Source organism: Cydia amplana, chromosome 8 (assembly GCF_948474715.1).
Source record: "Cydia amplana chromosome 8, ilCydAmpl1.1, whole genome shotgun sequence".
NCBI classification, from domain to species: Eukaryota; Metazoa; Arthropoda; class Insecta; order Lepidoptera; family Tortricidae; genus Cydia; species Cydia amplana.
The window spans coordinates 19,644,887-19,665,801 of record NC_086076.1 but is presented as its reverse complement, the minus strand read 5'-3'; the positions used below and the strand labels follow the sequence as shown (position 1 = coordinate 19,665,801).

Here is a 20,915-nt window from a genome sequence, read left to right as displayed (position 1 = left end):
TCAAAGTAATATAGTCTTTTACGATATCTTATTATTACAGCCAAGCCAAGTAGGTATGCCTTTGTATTTATTTTGTTTTACGATGATTCCAACGCAATATTGCTCATCTCATTAGAAACCAATTCCATCTTACCCCAACGCACCCTATTTAACCTATCTTTGTGCCACAACGACACTACTCGCAACAATGTAAGCACCTCTACTTTTTTCTTGATTATGACGAACTCATAATTAATGAACGAGTGATGATTTAGCAGTGCAATGTATCTGGCTGCGTAATTTTGTGTCTATTTCATAGATAATTATTATTTATATATGTATGTATTAATCGAGGTCTTTCTGTACCTCAATCCGTTTCAATAAGTAAGGCAAAAATATAACTATGTATGTTTTTGACGGCGACAGTACCTTAGGTAGGTAAGCGACATATTGATTGATGAAGCGATTAATCAAAATGACTACAAACTTAATTCGCATTAAAATCAGGCAGTTTTTATAGTTCGTTTTTTTAGCACTAGAAAAAAGGTAGATCGCGTAGTTTTTTTCTAATGCTAAAAAAACGAACTATAGGTAGTTTAATTCACAATTAGTCTGTTCATGATATAATTTATGAGGTAAGGAACGCTCGGCGCGCGGGCGGCGGTGCATGCGACAAACTATTCTTTTAGATCTTAAAGCCTTTGTCCACAGTCAATTTTAGGGATATAGAGCGATGCGATGCGATACCGTAGGTCAAGAGTCGGGCTTTCGTGACGGATGTCACTCTTTATTTGAGTTAAAATTCAATAAATGTACAATTTATTGAAGAACAACATACTATAAACAAGTATAAACTAACAATAAAAAGTAACCTAAAATTAACCTTATATTATCTACTAATCGACATTTTCCCCCTTATTTATAAAATCTGAATTAGTTCATTTATGTTTTATCCCTTTCTTACAAATACATAATACCTAAGTCAAAAAAGCGGCCAAGTGCGAGTCGGACTCGCCCATGAAGGGTTCCGTATTTAGGCGATTTATGACGTATTCAAAAAAACTACTTACTAGATCTCGTTCAAACCAATTTTCGGTGGAAGTTTACATGGTAATGTACATCATATATTTTTTTTAGTTTTATCATTCTCTTATTTTAGAAGTTACAGGGGGTGGACACACATTTTACCACTTTGGAAGTGTCTCTCGCGCAAACTATTCAGTTTAGAAAAAAATGATATTAGGAACCTCAATATCATTTCTGAAGATCTATCCATAGATACCCCACACGTATGGGTTTGATGAAAAAAAAATTTTTGAGTTTCAGTTCTAAGTATGGGGAACCCCCAAAATTTATTGTTTTTTTCTATTTTTGTGTGAAAATCTTAATGCGGTTCACAGAATACATCTACTTACCAAGTTTCAACAGTATAGTCCTTATAGTTTCGGAGAAAAGTGGCTGTGACATACGGACGGACAGACAGACAGACAGACAGACAGACATGAATGAATCTATAAGGGTTCCGTTTTTTTCCATTTGGCTACGGAACCCTAAAAAATGACAAGACACCTAAAGACAATCGATTATTAGCTAATTGAGGCTTCTAGAATAACTTATCTCAGCCAAATAAAAAATAATGCGTCGTATGAGGAAATTAAAAGACTGGCACAAGAAGGAAGTGATTGGCGATCACTCCACCGACAAAAGCAAAGCTCTTAACTTATGATGATGATGATGAGGCTTCTAGCGCGATCTACTTGTAATAACGCCATTAGACAGGCCAAATTAATAATTTAATAGCTCTAACTTGCCTACGCATACTATATTAATTAGTGGACCAATGGAAAAATTTACCTTTGAAATCATGTCGAAACTTTATTTTTAATTCACAAAAGACAAATAAAAATAGCAGTGTAGCTATAAAAGTTGTGGAAAGTTTCAAAAAAGTTCAAAGGGAACAAAGAATAGCTGCTTACTTTTATTTGGAAATCGGAAAATTTTATTCCTATACTGAAATAAGAGTGTTTGTGAAACTTTTTCAAGTGGAAATACTTATTGCATTTTTTGGAAACTTCCCGACGGCACGGCGTATTTAAATGTAGCCGCACATTCGCTGCAGCTATGTGCAACGCCCTTATATTCCAATCCGCACAATTATTCCCGCGGTTTCCCTCGTTATACTATACCTAATTTGCCAGTCTATTCTACCTACTCCACCCCACTCCAAACAGTCGTATCTCCCCACAAATGTTACACACATACGGCCTATTGTAAATACGGTCGTATTAGACAGTTGAACGGTTTCACTCATTGTGAAGTTATTGTCGAGAATGAGTGGAACTTTGTTAGGTAGTTCATATGACTAATTAAGGATTTGAATGTCTTTATACACGACGACATACTTGTATAAGACAATCTACCTACTGTATTAGTAACAGGAAGTTTGTAGTAGCTCAAAACGATGCAAATTTATGGCAACAACATCGGTCAGTCAATCAGTCGGCAGTAATGTCGCGCCGCAATGCTGCAGCAGTAATGCTGGTGTAGTCTGAATCCGAACGGTATTCTAATCGAAGCATCTAGCTAGACTATCTGCTGCTGCGAGGTGAAGTAATTCCCTTCGGGGCATTTTTCTGTCACGTAGATATAGTAGCTATAGTATAGGTATGTTAAGCTTACCATCAGACGGGCCGTATGCTTGCGTGCCACTGTCAAATAATTCTAGCCCATAGTGCACTGGGTCCGGTTTTTGCGGCGGCACCCGACACGGCATTCCGGCCGGACTATTCCGGCAGCCGCAAGAACCATCAATCTGCGCTTTTTTAATTAAAGGCTTCCTCCGCTTTATTGTCTTTGGCCCTTTGGCGGTGTTTGAAGGACATTCGCAGGGCTGACACGCCTCACATTCGTCAGGTGGCAACCAAAACTCACCCTCCTCACCTCACCTATAATCATAATCTTTATTGTTTGTGAGATGGGTTACATTGCCAATAATTACAAAAAAAAAGTCCTATTGCAAAAAGTAAACCGAAACCGAATGAAAATAGTTCGACTTTGCTCTAGTTTCGGCCGGAACCTGTCGGACACTGACAATAACCAAATAAAACTATACCTCTTGACAAAAGAAATATGAATAATATTCATATTTCTTTTGTCAAGAGGTGTAGTTTTATTTGGTTATGTAGGTAAATAGGTAACAGAATTTATATCGTTCATTTTTACTGGTTGTCAATGTTTTGATGCACACAGGTGCATTGCCACTGTATTGCTTATATCTATTTGTAAATTCAAATGTTGTGTTTATGTGTAATTCTTGTATGTTTATTATTGTAAGTATATAGCTATGTGTGTAAATCACATGAAATAAATAATTTTGAAATTCGAAATTTGATTGCCTAAAAATCCCTGTCTTACTGGTAATGAATTGAACCAACAAATTGCAATTCAATGTAGATAAAGGATTTTTAAACTAAAAAAATATTTTCGGTAGCTAAATAAAAAAGTTTTTATAATAAATGTTGTCTGTCATGTCTGTGGTGGAAATGTGGTGCAAATGAAGATTTATTGGAATCGGCAGCCCTTGTGCGGCAGGGCGGGGCGGGGCGGGGCGGAGCGGGGCGCTTGAAGTCGCCGACAGATGCCCGCGCACTAAGGTAGGTTAAGTATATAAATTATTAAAACATCATATACTAAGTGGAATGTTAAAGCTAAATACACGAATCTACTTACCGTGAGATTCAAAAGTTTCTAATAAACCCGTTGTCTAATAGCCAGAGGCTTCGTTATTGCGAAAATAATTTTGGCGCGTGCACTGCGAGTAGGTAAGTAAACACCCTACCTATGTACCTATACATAAATCGCGCGGCCTGTGAGCGTGACGTAACATAAAACTACGAGGGGTGTTCAAAATATTCTCGGTATGAGAATGAAAACAAACAAGTACGAAAAGTTTGATATTTTTATTTTTCAATATACTCCCCCCCTATGTTCATACACTTAAAAGATCGATCAATTATTTTTTTTAATCCTGCATAAAAATATTTTTTATCTTTGGTGTAAAAATGCTCCTCCACTGCCGCCTTCAATGCTTCATCATCGGAAAATTTATTTCCACGCAGATCCTTTTTAAGATTGGGGAACAAAAAGAAGTCGCTGGGGGCTAAGTCCGGACTATACGGTGGGTGAGTAACAGTTTCAAACCCACATTCAACAATAGCTGCCTTGGCAATATGAGCAGTATGGACGGGGGCGTTGTCATGCAGAAGCATAACACCTTTGGTTAACTTTCCTCGCCTCTTTTCTTTGATTGCATCCTTTAATTGACGTAGAATGTTAGCGTAGTACTGTCCTGTGATATTTACACCTTTTTCTTTATAATCGATCAGTAATACTCCTTCACAATCCCAAAATATCGTGGCCATGACCTTGCCAGCTGAAGGGATGACCTTGAACTTCTTGGGATGAGCTGAACCCTTAATGTGCCACTGCATGGACTCTTGTTTACTCTCTGGGTCATAATGATGAACCCAGGTTTCATCTCCAGTAACTATTCTTTGCAGCACCTCATCAGGATTTTCACCGCACAGGTCAATAAAATCGGAATAACAAGCTACACGCATGTCTTTTTGAAGCCGAGTCAGCATTCGCGGAACCCATCTTGCACTTACTTTTGACATATTAAGATGGTCATGGATAATATCATGTACGGTACCAATAGAGAGATTGGTTACTTGTGCTAATAGATTTGACCTTCACTCGACCATCTTCCAATATAAGTTTTTCCACTTTATCAATATTTTCTTGTGAAGTAGCTACTACAGGCCGGCCAGGTCTAGGGTCGTCTTCAACACTCTCCCTTCCACGTTTAAACTCGCTTGACCACTTTTGAATGGTAGATAAAGAAGGAGCAGACTCACGGTAAACACAATCCATTTCCTCTTTTATGGTTTTTTGATTTTTACCCTGTTTTGTCAAGAATTTTATCACGCATCGATGTTCTAATTTAGTTAACATTGTCAATTCCCACATGATGTTCATGTTTGTTCAGCAATTGCAGAAAAACAAAAGAACATCTCGGTTCGAATTATACTTTTTTTTAATGTCAATGAATAAACCTTAGCGGCCAGTAACGAAAGAAATTTTAGAAGAGGTTGTAAGATATCAATACCGAGAATATTTTGAACGCCCCTCGTACTACTCTTAAATTAAAATACGTAACGCGCCTCAAGATGGAATAAGATGTATTTTATAAGCATTTCTTAGGTACCTAAGCAAAATATTCGAATCCAAATTCTACGGAGAATCCGTTGGGTCGGGTCTGTATGTAGGCGGATCTATATAGGTATCGCCCGCGGTATTTCCGGACCGATACGACCTTCAAACCTCCGAGAAAAGAGCGTCCTCCCATCTTAAATGCCGACAACGCACTTGCAACTCCTCTGGTGTGTCCATGGGCGACAGTAGGCAATTGCTTACCATCACGCGATTCGTCTTCTCGTTTGCCTCCTATATCATAAAAAAACATCCCGAGCTTCACCTCATTAATTCATTACCTAACCTAACGTTCAATACCACGCCTCAAAACTCTAATGATTATCTCATCCCTCGCCGGAACTCGGAAATTCCTGCGCGACAGAAAAATATCGCATTCCGTACATTCCTCGTGCGCGGGCGCATATGGCAGGGCAGGTGACGCGGAAACGTCAGGCTACGCCGACATTGAGTCATTGTCATTATCCATGGTGCCTTCACGTATTGGTGACACTTTAACGTTTAACCTAGTCATTTAACTACATATTTTGCTAAATGGGTCTCACATCTCTCCGGTACGTTTAAGTAAGTTAAGGACTATAATAGCTTAAGGGTAATTTTGGATCGAACCCTTAAGTACCTATCCGCATATATTTAAGAGTAACTAGGTATATAGGTACTAGGCCTACCCAAGATGTCGTTTGCGCTACTACAACGAATCTCTCTCTATCACTCTCTCATATAGCGCGTTTAGAGAGTTTCGTTGTCGAAGCGCAAACGATTGGCTAGGCCCCCTGAAGATAGGCATAGATATTAGGCATATATGTATGTATGTATGTCCGCTAAATACTTACCTACACTCGAAAATTCGGCTACATTTTTTTCATTCCGCCGATAATTTACAAATACCTACTTGTAGTCACTATATACGAGTATTATGATTACGGCTGAAAAATAGGAATAAAGCCAATAAAGGTGTACATTAAATAATATACCTAGTAATTAAGTCTTATTATAAAGACTCTATTCTCGTTTTGGTCTTATGGTTCTAACAAATTATTGATATACAACGTCTGAAATAAACGAGTTCAATATGTAGAGTTGTGTTCAGTTTGTTCCGCATCATATTAGGCATACATATAGGGCCCGATTCGGATTTTGTAATAGATATCTATTAGACATCGCCAAGATACGATAACGATATGTTTAAGATCTAACCTGTCAAATTTGACATTTCCGCGATTCTGGAGATACTTTTGAACGATTTCCACAAGATATTAACTTTATCTAACACTATCTATCGTAAAAGTGACATTGGTTGCCCGAATTGCGCTGCAAAAGAGAACTAGTTGAAATCTAAACTATAACGTATCTAGAATGGATCTAGCATGCCGCGATCAGAAAGGGATTAGAAATAACAGATTTCCATACACTTACGTCAAAATCAATATGGATTGACAGCTATCTCAATCCCTTTCTAATCGCGATTCAGTAATACGTGTCGTCTCTTGTGAATATCTTGAAGTTCGAATACGGCAGATAGGCTCCCATCTAATAAGCATACCTAATATGCATTTAGAATTAGATCGGTTGCAATATGATTGCTTATTATAATATACGCAGCTAAGTTATTGTTTTTTTACTTAATTTAATAGCGTATTCAGCTTAGCTTGTTAATTGTTACGCCATGAACTAACATTAAGTAGGTAGTAGAATGCCTTTATAGGTAGTTAAATTAAAAGTATATACAGACGTAATGAGACCTACAATACAATTTAGTGTTATTTTAAATTCTAGTCAAGGCAAAGTATTAGGTAGGGGCGAATTTAAGGTTGGTACGTAATACGTATACCTAAGCTTTGTATGTATGTATTGTAGCATTATCCATTGATAATTACATGGTAATATAATATAGTTAGGTAGACCCGCGCGGACGGGCCAGCGCAGCGGCCCGGCGGGTCACATCACACCCCTTAGGCCTAACTAAACGCTTAACCTTTCATATGAGTGTGGTGTCTAAAATCGTGGGGTCAAACCTCGGCTGTCCTGTACTCTACTGTACTCATCACAAAAAAATACTCTCGAAAAAAATGATTTAACATTTGGTCAGGATCTTTATCATACACAGACAAGAGGTCTTAGGTAGGTAGGTACCTATTTTATAAGTGCAGCATAATTCACGACGAGGTTATAAAACGGGTAGCTATAACTGTATCACATTAACATGTACAATAATTAAAAAAGCCGTTAATTGGTCATAAAACGCGCAGCACGATAAGGACCTTAGATTTTTTTGCATCCAAATTTATGTTGTCCTGCGTTTTCCTTATCAAAGCTTAGTGTTATTAATCGGGGGGACCGGACTAATTAGACCGGTCGTGTGGCCACCCACCGCGCACTAGATTCCTTGCCACGTTTTTTACACCCTAATTAAACTAATTTATCGAGACAATAAGAGAAAATTATTGGGTGGGTCTTTATGAGCGGTATTAAATCGTTGAATTTAAGGCGGCTACCGGGCTTCGGCGATAAATATACAAAAGATCCCATCAGATAACGCTTAACGACAGCGGATCCGGCGGAATGCTTTTGACATCGCCTTGAAATGCCGGTGACAGCGCTGGCCATCTAGAATGTGGTAAGAGATAAGAGGTGGCAGGTGAGTATAGGGTCGATATAACTTTAACGAGTGTCGTAAAACAGCGCGGGTGCGGTAGCTCGGTAATATCGATCTGGTTGGATATCTTCGATGTTTTTGTTTATGTAAGGCGGTTCAATAATCACATGCGCCTTTTAGTATATCTTTTTAAGAGTCCCACTCACACGAACCTAACGAACTGCTGAAATGACATGAAACTTGGAATGGATATTATGTCTGGTACTAGTTTTCGTTGCTGGGAATTGGTAATACAAAGAAAATAGAGCGAGTAAACGGTAAACCGCTACACCGCCGCCACCGCCATACCTATGGGTAGCTCCGCAATAGACAATCTTAAAACGAAAGTGGACGACCGCCCGGATTCGTATTTTCATAGGTACTAACGTACCTAGTCCTCGAAGTCCTCATTTACCTCTCTGCATGGATATTAACAATATGGAAAATATCAAAATATTATGACACTGTTTCCTTACATTTATTTCGAATTTTTAATTAAGTAGGATAATACTGCCCTGCTAATAGTAAGTGCAGTACTTGCATAAAAATCGTCGTTTAAATAAAGAACTTATTCAAAGAGAACAAGATAAACAATTGCATGACTTTTCAACTGCAATTACTGCATATGTTGTTAGCACGGCAGAATAGTTAGGAGCATTTAATATTTTGTATGGAATTTGTTTATGCTCCTAATTCTTATGGTAATACATACTATTACTCAAAAACACATCATATAAAGTCTGATTATTATAAGTTTACCTACCTAAAGAAACGTCTCACCGAAACAAAGTGCATGTATATCGAGACAAACGCTCGTTGATGTCTTTTGGTCTATTGTTTTGTTTTGTCTTGGACCCGGCGCGTATGTAACGTGAGTGGTCAAAATCACTATAGTTTACTAAATTATGGTATAATGAACTAGGAAGAATTAGTGGAGTAGGTAGTGGCGGTAGTGGAGACGGTTATGGTTTGGTGTAGTATATAAAGTAGAGTCGACTAATTAGTAGGTATAATATTTAAAACTTTCGCGTTTTGAACACATATTAACTCACATTTTATAGACGGGTCTAACGCGAAATTTATTCACACCCCTTTATTTACCGACGTTTCGACACAGGTTTCACTGGTCGTGGTCGCGGCTAACTGATGTCCCAGCAAAATGTCAAAACAGAGATTGTGCAACTACCCGACGAAAAGTGTATGAAAAAGTTTGGGGTGGACATGACATTTTCAAACCACCCACTACACATAATGTTAATTATTGTCAATGTTGTTATTGTTGTAATTAGTAGATATTAGAAAAATGGTTTCAAAATGCATTTGCGAACTAGAAAATGTTTGTTGAAACCGAATTTCCGAAAAATATAAGTACTTTATCTACACGTTGGATAGTTATAGTGTAGTTCACATACTTATGGGTGCTTTGTCGAGCACACAATAAGGGCTGTGTTTTGTGTTTGATTAGCAGTGGTCCATGCTCCATCACGGAAGGTCAGGTGTCAAAAATTATCTCCACAGCACAGGTGTTTATTGTATTGTCGTAACAAAGAGAGATTTGAGATCATTTTGAATACCTCGCCCGTCGCTTAACTACGAGTACTTTGGTACTGTACTACATAGCAACTACATGTTACTGTATGAACGTGAATGGTACTCGCAACGCCATCTGTCGTGCTGAATTAAATCCACTTGAAACGATAATGTAAAGTTCGTATAGTACAAGAAATGTGAACTTGTATGTGGCGCCAGCGAGTTCTAATAATTTAGACAAGATGGCGTTAGTGGTAACAGCAGAATGAACCTAGTTTTAACTGGACCAGGCATGAGGGGTGGGGGGAAATGACCGAACGGGATAGTCTTATGTATATTTCAGTAGGAGTAGCAGCGAAAGCGCTATTATTGTTTGTCTTGTCACAGTCTCACTTTTTTTTATTCCCCACCATAAATTAGTATGGATTATGGTGGGCAACAAATAAATTTGACCAATCATAGTGTCTCATTGCCTATGTTTTGTCTTGGTTTTGTCCCTCACGGAGGCACGCGTATACCACTTCTATAGGATCCTACATTCTATAAGCAGAGGAGAATAAGGTCCAAACGAGTCGTGGTTTTCAGGTCAGGTTCCGGTTATTTGAACACTAGCTTTGTTTTCTAGCAAGTTAACCTCAGGCTGCTTTTTGTTGTAAATTTAAAGCATTTGTAAAAATAAGGTGTAGGTCGTATACGGTATTCCCGTTTGTGCCCGGTGGAATAGGTGTTTTCATATAAACTAGCAAAAAGCAGAGCTTTGTAAGGGCTCGCGGAGTTTTTCTACCTAAACGTACCGGACCGCGACTTTGATCCAGTCCGAGGCTTGTTCCATGTTCAATCGAGTGGGTTAAGTCCGTTAAGGACGCAGCTATAAGTGAGAGCAAGAAAGAAATATACCTACTAATTGGCCCTCGGTCGCTATCCGGTACGCCTGTCTGATACAACTTTTACTTTGTCCATTAAAAACGTGTCCAGACGACAAAATCAAATTGCCAATATCATCCACACGTAATATACAATTTCATAAGCCCTTATTACATCCTACACTGTCGCCCAGTACTTCTTGTAAGGAAGACAACTGGCTTTTCTTTTCTGGCAATGTTGGGTCAGCGAGCCAATGTCCTTGAATTTATTTATGCGTCCACACCACACAATTGAGCGTAAAACTATCCCGTCTGGACACCTACTGGCGGTAATCATGCTGCTCCGCACATAAACTTATCTATAATTTGCTCTCTTAAGTGCTCATCAAGACGAGTGAGATGACCAAAACAGCGTGTGCCTATGTTGCAACAAACGTTAGTTCCATTAAATACTGCCAGGGTTCAGCTACAGCTATATCGTGAGTAACTCCTAAGTGCTCAAAAAGACGAGTCGGATGACCAAAACAGAGTGAGCCTATATTGTATAAAACCCGAGCTCTACTAGGTACCTACTGCCAGAGTTCAGCATCAGCTACCTTGGGTACTACTCTACCAAGTGATCATCATGACGAGTCGGATGTCCAAAACAGCGTGTGTCTATGTTGCACCAAACCCGAGTTCCACTAGGTACTGCCAGGGTTCAGCATCAGCTCTATCTTGGGTACTACTCTCCTAAGTGCTCATCAAGACGAGTCGGATGTCCAAAACATCGTGTGCCTATATTGCAAACCTGAGTTCCACTAAATACTGCCAGGGTTCAGCTACAGCTCTATTTTGGGTATCTCCCAAGTGCTCAAAAAAAATGAGCCGGATGACCAAAACAGCGTTTGCCTATGTTGCACCAAACCAAACTTCCAATAGGTACTGCCAGGGTTCAGCATCAGCTCTATCTTGGGTATTGCTCTCCCAAGTGCTCATTCTGACGAGTCGGATGTCCAAAACAGCGTGTATCTATGTTGCACCAAACCTGAGTTCCAGTAGGTACAGCCAGGGTTTAGCATCAGCTCATCAGCTCTATCTTGGGTACTGCTCTCCCAAATGCCCATCAAGACGTGTCGGATGACTAAAACAGCGTTTGCCTATGTTGTACCAAACCTGAGTTCCACTAGGTACAGCCAGGGTTCAGCATCAGCTCTATCTTGGGTACTACTCTCCTAAGTGCTCATCAAGACGAGTCTGATGACCAAAACAGCGTGTGCATATGTTGTATTAAACCCGAGCTCCACTAGGTACTGCCAGGGTTCAGCATCAGCTATCTTGGGTACTGCTCTACCAAGTTATCGTCATGACGAGTCGGATGTCCAACCCAGTGTGTGTCTATGTTGCACCAAACCTGAGTTCCGCTAGGTACAGCCAGGGTTCAGCATCAGCTCTATCGTATTGCTCTCCCAAGTGCTCATCAAGACGTGTCGAATTATAACATGACATGACTGATCAGTTCATCGGCATCACAGAACAGAACATACGAGTAAATTGACCCCCGCAGTGAATATGTCGTAGTCCGATCGTATAATCCGCCGGCCGTTTTCAAAAACAGGAGCGTTTTGAAATGCGGCGGTTCGACGATTAGCCGGATTATCATTGCGATACGTTCTTCAATAAGGCGGCCTACGTGTAGCCGCATCGTATCTAAGTACTATTTAGATTGTAGAGTGACCAGTTCTTTCGGTCGCCTACGTAACCGGAGTTTGACAATGTTTGCAATTTAATTTTTTTTTACTATGGTCCCACCGCACTACATGTTTCTTTTCCAAAACATTTCCGTCACAACTTAAATAGACGGAGCCCCGCAAATGCGGGGCTGCTATTTCTGGGCGGTTTGCCCTTCGGGCATCTGAAGCTACCTAACCTAACGAACCTAACCTACTTACCTACCAACGCTTTTTTCCCTAAAGTGTAATGTTTTCACGGACGTCTCACTAAATCAATAGGTAGGTAGGTTAGGTTCGTTAGATAGCTTCAGATGCCCGAAGGGCAAACCGCACAGAAATGGGAGCCCCGCGAGGCCGGGCTCCATCTAGTTAAGATGCGAAGGAAATGTTTTTTGAAAAGAAACAGTTCGACGAACTCCAGATTTGATGGACACCCCAGCGTTTTTCATAGTTTCTTGTTGTTATGTCAGGCAGCGCCACGAGTGTTAAAAATGGGAACTAAAAACTGTCAAAGCGGCGGCTAATGACTCGCTGTATTACATTACGGCTAGCCGTGTTGAAGAACGTATGGCGCCGAATACATTCCGGCGGATTCTCATTCAGCCGCATTCAATCCGGCTAATAGTTAAACCGCCGCATTTCAAAACGCCCCTGTTTTTGAAAACGGCTAGCCGTAATGTAATACGGCGGATTATACGATCCGACTGCCACAAATATACAGCAAGATTATTGTTCCAGTATTCAGAGAAACTTAATTGCTAAATTAGGAATCAAACCGAGCGAAGCGAAATGGGTCTGAATCCAAAATTTTAACCCTTTTTGGGTTCCGTACCCAAAGGGTAAAAAACGGGACCCTATTTCTAAGACTTCGCTGTCCGTCCGTCCATCCGTCCATCCGTCCGTCCGTCCGTCCGTCCGTCTGTCACCATGCTGTATCTCATGAACCGCGATAGCTAGACAGTTGAAATTTTTACAAATGATGTATCTCTGTTGCCGCTATAACAACAAATACTAAAAATAAAATAAAATAAATATTTAAGGGGGGCTCCCATACTACAAACACGATTTTCTTGCTCTATTTTTTTATTGATGGTGCGGAACCCTCCGTGCGCGAGTCCGACTTTTTTGTATTCATCGTTGTTAACACATAGTACATTGACACGAATTTTAATTCATAATTTTTCTAACAGATGGCGCTAGTAGTCATACAAAGTGTTATTCCTTTATTTTATTTTATTAAGTTGATAAAATGATATATTTATGTTTGATAACACATCTAGACATGAATTTAAATTACTATGTTAAATTTCAAACCTATAAGTGCGATAGTTTTTCCGTAAAGTGTACCACAAAAATGCATAGTTTGTCGAATAGTGATAGGGCTCGCTTCGCTCGCCCTAATTATTCCCATTTGTGGGGCCTCATGTACGCTCAAAATCTACAAAATTATCAGATAAATGTTTCTGTATTTATCGTATACAGGGAAACGATAGCAAAATAAATGAAACCCTGTAACTTTTCAACTATATAATTTATTCACATTCAATACAAAACGAGTGTGATAGTAATTTTAATATTTATCTTAATAATCACAGTTTCTGATTCACCAATACGGCGACTATGAGTAACAGGAAAATATTAAAAATCACCACACACCAATAAATAAATTCATCAATACTATGAAAATTAATAAATAGGATCAAGAAAGTAAAAAATATGAAAATGGATCGTCTAAAATGATTGCTTTAAAAACACGTGCCGCCGCGGCACAACACACTGGCGCCACGACTTGTTAAGCCCTTGCTACACGGTCGCTGACAAGCCCCTCAGACCGCGTGGCCTTGGTCTGGACGGACCGTGTAGACAGTTTCTAACAAAATTTGACCAAAACTGACCAAGGACAGACCAAGGTCAGACGGTCGGTTGTCGGCGACCGTGTATAGTTTGTAGCTTTCTAATAGACCCCGAAGGCTAATCCTATTGTCTATTGTTAAGAAAAACCGCTCGTGCCACGTGCCACAACCACCTGCATAAAAAATCGGTTACTGAGTGCCGGCGAGTCGAACGCTACAGAACCAGTCTAAAATGTGTCATCGAGATGCGTAACAAAGGCGCGTTATCGGAGAGCGCACCTACACTGGTTTTTTGAGCGTTGGACTAGCCCGCGCTCAGGTGCCAAATAGAATAATTAGGACCCTTTTTTGCAGGTAAGTAGCACGTGCGGTTTTACTGAACAATAGACAATAGGATAAGCCTTCGGGGTCTACTAGAAAGCTACAAACTATACCTAGAATGGCACCCGCGTGCGTGCGCCCGCTCCGTGCACCCGCGCACGCTAGAGGACGTCCTAACTCTCTATAAAACTGAAAACGTAAAACTTACACTAAAATACGGCTGGTGTAAGTGATCTCGTAAAACCTCTATAATACAAGTTATTTCTAACAAAACCTCAACTAAGCACCATTCTATTCGATTATACTTTAAGGGCGTGACTTAGCAATCAAATATTTTATGACTATTTTATAACATTTAAACATAAACTGACTTAGGGTCTGTAAAATGTAAAATGGATGTATTTAATTAAAATTAACATACATAATAATATTGAATAAACATATTTTGTGCAAACACACACTAAAATCGTGTCATTTTAATCTCTTTGAATAAAACTGACTATATCAAATCCAGTCATTTTGTTATACATAGTACAAAGGCACATAAGAATCGATTTACAATAAATATCAACAAAGTATATGTTGGCAAAATATTACGTCGTTTACTCACAGTCCGGAAGCTTGTATAGCAGATCCTGAAATAGCATCTATCTGATATCCAAAAAATTGGTAATATTATTAGAATTCGAGTTCTATACTTGTTTACTCACACTTAGGACATACAGCTAACTAATATACTAGCCCCTTGCCATTCAAGTCTCGCTACAGACATCGGTCACCTGAGATTCTAAATTATACTTGTGCAAATCCTTCATAGTGTGGTAATTGGCAAGAATCTTAACAGTCTCAAATACAAAGGTACCTCGACATATTGTAAATAATTACACAGAAATGAAAGAGCATCCAGAGATTCCGTATAGGATTGGTGAGACCGGCATATCCGACGAGTAAACAGTTAACAAATGCTGTAGCGCCGGCCGCGCCGCTAGTAGTTCCGCTCAGTGAGCTTCCTCAGCGCGTTCTGCACCGTCGCCTTCGCCTTCAGGTGCGACAGCGGATCTGAAAACACACGCGCTGCGGTTTTTATCAACTATTGAAACGCTCCTCAGAGTGCACTTGTGCAGTCTGCAGTGTGCGATGAAATCATGATACTACGTCACAATAGAACATTAATCGCACTACCGAAATGTCAGTATGATATTGATATAAACGTGTATTCCGGAGTAAATTACATATAATACAGTAGAAGTGAAAGATATCTAACATGATAACAGTATTCTACATAACGTACGCCTACCTCACAGTTCGTTTATAGGTTTGCCAAAACTCGGTAAAGCATTAGTGTTGAAAATTTTAATCGGAAAGCGTGAAGCGTGCACAGATACAACTCGTATTATGTTCAAGTGGGGGAAAGTTATTGAAATTATTTACGTGAAAATACGGGAACGATACACACCTCGGGGAGGGGTCCGGTTTGCGAGTGACGCTAATCGAGTAATGTTTCCTCTGTCTAATTCTGTCTAGAATGTTATCGGGGCTGGGCTCCCTCTCGCTCTCCTTGAGGATGATGGCGGAGTTCCTGGTGGTCTTGGGGCGGTAGGTGGCGTAACTGCCGGGCGAGTACATGGACAGCGTGCGGCCGTAGCGCGACCGGGCCGGGGCCGGCGCCGACTCCGAGCCGCCCGGCGTGCCGTACGAGGGCCGCTCATAATCCAGGTAACTTCGCGTCGGATACTTCCGGAATTCTTTTCTATCGAGAGATCGGTACGCGTCTATCTTATCGTTCAGGCCGTAGTTATCGAATCTTAAGTTGTTCCTAGTGCTGACGGGCGTGTCGGTCAGGAGAGATCGGTAGCGCTCGGCGGAGGGCGAGAGGTCGGAGGCGGCGGAGTGGCCCGGGGACAGGTCCGGGCCGGGGTCGGAGGCGCCGTGCAGCACGGCGACGGGGTCGTACTCGGCGGCGCCCGGACCGACCAGATTGCTTTTCCTCCGTTGTTTCTTTTCGTTGAACCTCGAGTAGAAGCTCTTCCTTCGTATTCTGTCGACGACGTCCTCTCGCTCGGGCGTGGTGGGCTCGTGCGCGCGCCGCGGGTGCGCGGGCTCGGTCGGCTCGGACCCGAGCTCCGAGTTGGAGAGGGCGGAGCGGCTGCGCGAGCGGCCGCGGCCGATCGCGTCCGAGTCGCGCTCGCCCGTCCCGTTCCTCTCCGCCTCCTTCTCGCTCTCTTTACCTACGGAGATGCTCACAATTTGCGGTTCTATCGCGGGGTCGGTAGGAACTATTTTCCTAACTCTCGGCAACCTGGAGAAATCCAGTTTTAAACTGTTTTTATTTTTATATTCGGCATCTCTCTTGAGTGCCGTCAGTTCGTTGTTTTCGTCGCCGCCGGTCGTCCCGCACCTGTTTCGACCCAGACCGTTGAGGAGCAACGACGTGGGTCGTTTGGGTTTATCGTCGGCAGATTCCTCCGCCGGTTCGCTCTCGGGGATCACTTCTTTGGTCGGCTCCGTATCGGTTGGAGTTTTCGCTTTCTCTTTGGGTTCGAACTTCTTGAAGAGGCCCAGGACCTTGGAGACGGTGTTGTTGTGCGGCGGCGGGTGCAGCGCGGCCACGTGTGCGAGCGTGACGGCGCGCCGGATGAGCCCCGCCTCAGTGGGCGCCGCCGCACTCGCCGGCACCGAGTGCTCCCGCTGCGAGCGACTCGCCGCATCTTTCTTAGCCTCGCTGATAGTTTTGTTCTCGCACTTCTCGGGGGAGTTCGACTTGGACGACGTAAACTTTTCCAACTTGTGCCCTATCGACTGCAAAACCGATTTCTTTTTAGTGACGGCCGGCTTGGCGCCGTTTTCGGGATCCTTCTCTTTCGCTTTCTTTGTGACTTTCTTCTTGTCGGCGGCGGGTTTCTCTTTCGAGTCCGCACTCCCCGCGTCGGTCTTCGATTTGGACGAAACTTTTTTAATTATTTTCTTTTTGATAGTCCCTTTCTTTTCGCTCCCCTCGGTTTCGGAAGATTTCAGCGCGATTTCTTTTTTAGATGCGCCGTTCACCACTTTCGGTTTCGCGTCAGTTTTTGGCTCGGCTTTAACGGCGCCGCCGTTCAAATCGCCATTCGCTACACCATTTTCACTTTTATGGTTTTTACTATCCGTTTTATCACTAGAACTTTCGTTATTCACCACTACGAACTTTTTCACAACTAGGTTTGTGCTCGGACTATCTTTGGAGTCTGGCGTCTGTTCTTTTAGTGGGGTCGGTTCCATGGAGTTGTCCGGGTTTACAGGCGCCGCGGGCTTCGCTTTCCTGGGTAAACTAATACTGAAACTGACTTCGACATCGTTTTTACTACTGAGAGGCGGCGGAGGCGTTTCCTCCTTCACCGGACTACTAGGACCGTTGACGGGGTCCTTCGTGGCGGCGCGATTTATGTACACTTTTTCAGGCGACGGGCTACTAGTGGGGTAACTTTTCGGGCGTACAAGTTTAGATTCCCGCGGCAGAGTTTTCTCCCCGCCCGCCTCGTCGTTCGCATCCGTCGTCGGGGCGGGACGACTTCGATCATCGAACGGCTCTAAATGTTTTACAGGGAAGCTTTTCGGCCTAGTCAATTTGTTATCTAAAATGCTATCAACGTAAGTGTTTCGGTCGGTTTCGGGCGGAAGCTTGTGAGCGTCCGGGGCGGCCTCTTTAATGTTGTCCAGGATGGGGAGGAACGGGGTGTCGGAGCGGCCGCGCTCGCTGGCCAGCAGGATGCCCGGGGACACGCACCTGCGCGCCAGCACGGGCTCCTCGCGGGACCCGGGCGACGCGGCGCCGCTCTCGGGGCTCCGGACGCCCGACTCGAGCGCCCTGCTCCTTTTCTGTCGAATCTCTCTCAGTATCTTCTGCGTCTCCATCTCTTTCTCGCGCTTCTGCCGCGCGTACCCGCTCTCGTCGGGCGGCGAGTCGAAGAAGTCGGGGCGGAGGAAGCGCGAGACTCGTTTCCGGGGGCGGTCGGGCGTCGGCCGCAGCGAGGCGCGGCGCGGCCCCGGCTCCGACGGCTCGTCCGGCGACAGCGCGCGCTCCGGGGTCAGGTACTTGCTGAGCAGCGGCCGGTCGGGCGTGGCCCGCGGGCCGGGGTCGCGCGGCTCCGGGGTCGGCTCCGGCTCGGGCTCGGGCCGCCGCGGCCGCGGCAGCGTGGAGGAGGCGGGGGCGGGCGGGTCGACGCGGTCGGCGGGCGGGTCGCGGGCGGGCGGGTAGGCGGTGAGCGAGAGCGTGCGGCGCAGCTGCTGCGCGGCGGCGGGCGGCAGCTGGGCGAGCAGCTGGCGCTGCAGACGGCGCGACAGCGCGGGCGTGAGGCCGGACAGCGCGCGCAGCTCGCGCCCGCTCAGCCGCATGCCGCTCAGGTCCAGGTCCGACAGGTCCAGCGCCGAGTCTTTGCCGCTCTCGCTCCCGTGTTTACCCGTTCTCTTACTATTACCTGAAATGTAACCGAAAAACACACGTTTCGATCATGCGGAACGCTCGCTCGGATGGACTATGTACAGTGCGAAGCTCGACGCGGCGACGAGCCGCTCCGATGCGAGGTGAATAGGAGAAAGGGATAAATAGAGAATCGTCCGCGACGGTGAAAACATCGATGCGTGTTAATAGTTAATGTCGCTAGAAGGGCCGGATGCAAACGGATTAGATCGAAGAGGAAAGCGCAAACGGAACACGTGATGCATTCAAATGTTGCTTCTGATTTACGAACTAGATGAGGGGCGTGTTCCGAGGCGTCTCCGGCGCGGCCGCGCGCGATGCGAGCACAAAACACAATGAACAAATAATATATAGTCGGTACCTATTGGTGTGTGTCTGCGGCGTCGTCGGCGCCGGTGCCGGCGATGCGTGACGGTTTGGGCGGAGCATGCAGTGTAACGCGCAACCCCACTGCAACCACAACCAACAACCTCAGGGCCGGCGCGGGTACGGGTAGGGTACGCGTCTACCACGGTGCTACCGATCTAGCTACACATTTATGCCAAGACCATTTTCCAAATTAATTAACTCGAGAAAATTTACAAAATTTAAAGAAAAATCAGATCTAATCTAAATGCATTGCCGTAGCGATGCGCTGTGAAATGCCTTGCGACACCATGCGACGAGTTTTACGGAGCGACGCAACATTTTCCTGCTAATGTTAGCGAGGGGTAACACCTGCACAAAGAATGCTGTTTAAACAAATAAAACACTACAATGCAAAAATAGTTAATGTCATTAAACAATGTTATGGAAAATGAAAATTACAAACAACGTATAACGGTCAGTCATACGGGACGGTTAGTGTGGACAACACGGGACGGGCGCGGCCAGGGCGACGAGTTAATTCATCTGTTCAGTGCGAGCGGTCCTAGTGCCTACTCTACTCTACTCTACATAGTGTGGCTTGCCAATTACGCTCTCCGCTATCAAACAATCCGTACAGATGTAAGGTCATTCTATGGAACTTGCTAACTATGTAAACAAAAGTCACTAGTAAATTGACATTCAGAGACAATTTTAATATGGCGGTTTGTTTACATAGTTAGCAAGTTCCATATAGAATGACACTTTAGTGCATAATTTTTTTCCTTTGTATTTTCTCGGAAACGTTAGTATTTGTCATGCTACTTCAGTCAACCTCAGTACTTTTTGTACCGAGACTGACTGAAATAGCAAGACACGTTCCTACGTTTCCGTAAAAATACGAAGGAAAATATTTATGCACTACATCGATGTAAACTTTTTACACGAACGTTAAAATCGCAATAGGGACGCAGATATCTGCCAGTATCTATGAGGGATAGATTTTTGTACTCTTTGTATGGCTAGTTTACCATATAGGTAGATAAGTGCATCCCTAAAACAAATTTCAACGACTGTTCAAAACTACTTCTCTTACGGAAAAAACTTACACAAGTTGTTTTTCAGCGTTTAGCCGTAGGTACTCTACTTACCTATAGGCATGCATAGGCCGTACTGAATAACTTTGACTATGGGAACAACGCTGAAATGGCAATAGAAAACAAGTAATCAACCGAAATGTATGTAATATTTAAGCTATTCTGTACGGCCTGTTCACCTAGCAGAATATGCCAAAACGTTGAAAAAATCTGCATATCGTTACGTTACGTGATTGTAAAACCACACAAGATAATGTACACAGCTGGTGTCCCCTACGCCCTAAGTAGATGGTGGTGTCGTGAATTGTCTTTTGCGGTGCTAAAGTAGAGTTAGAAGAACTGCGTGAGTGACTGGTGCACCTACAGTACTCTCCCTAATGGGAGCATTGTTCAGAGTCGGAAACAGTATGTTGTTATATTGTTGGGCATGGTATTCGGTCTCAAAAATTGCCGGAAGACAGCGGCGCAGGCCATCTATTTCAACAGAATGACGTCATAAAAATGACATACTAAAAATTGGTATCGGTTTCCGAGTCTGCACTATATCTTCGATCGTTTCCTAATAGGCATTAGACTACTACTCGAACATGTGTCACTAATTCGTTTCTTGTTTATGTTTTATATTACTGGCAGTATTTTAACATTTTTTAGGGTTCCGTAGCCAAATGGCAAAAAACGGAACCCTTATAGATTCGTCATGTCTGTCTGTCTGTCCGTCTGTCCGTCTGTCCGTCTGTCCGTCCGTATGTCACAGCCACTTTTCTCCGAAACTATAAGAACTATACTGTTGAAACTTGGTAAGTAGATGTATTCTGTGAACCGCATTAAGATTTTCACACAAAAATAGAAAAAA

General features: G+C 43.1%; 1 protein-coding gene across 1 annotated transcript in view; it reads right to left on the bottom strand.

The window, feature by feature from the left end:
• Positions 1 to 15,229: 15,229 nt before the first annotated feature.
• Positions 15,230 to 20,915, bottom strand: part of LOC134650517 (mucin-12) — a 67,005-nt gene continuing 61,319 nt past the window's right edge. Inside the window, exon 27 of the mRNA XM_063505474.1 lies at positions 15,230 to 18,618. Coding sequence (XP_063361544.1) covers positions 15,518 to 18,618 — 3,101 coding nt within the window. The 3' untranslated portion in view covers positions 15,230 to 15,517. The remainder of the gene's footprint in view (positions 18,619 to 20,915) is intronic.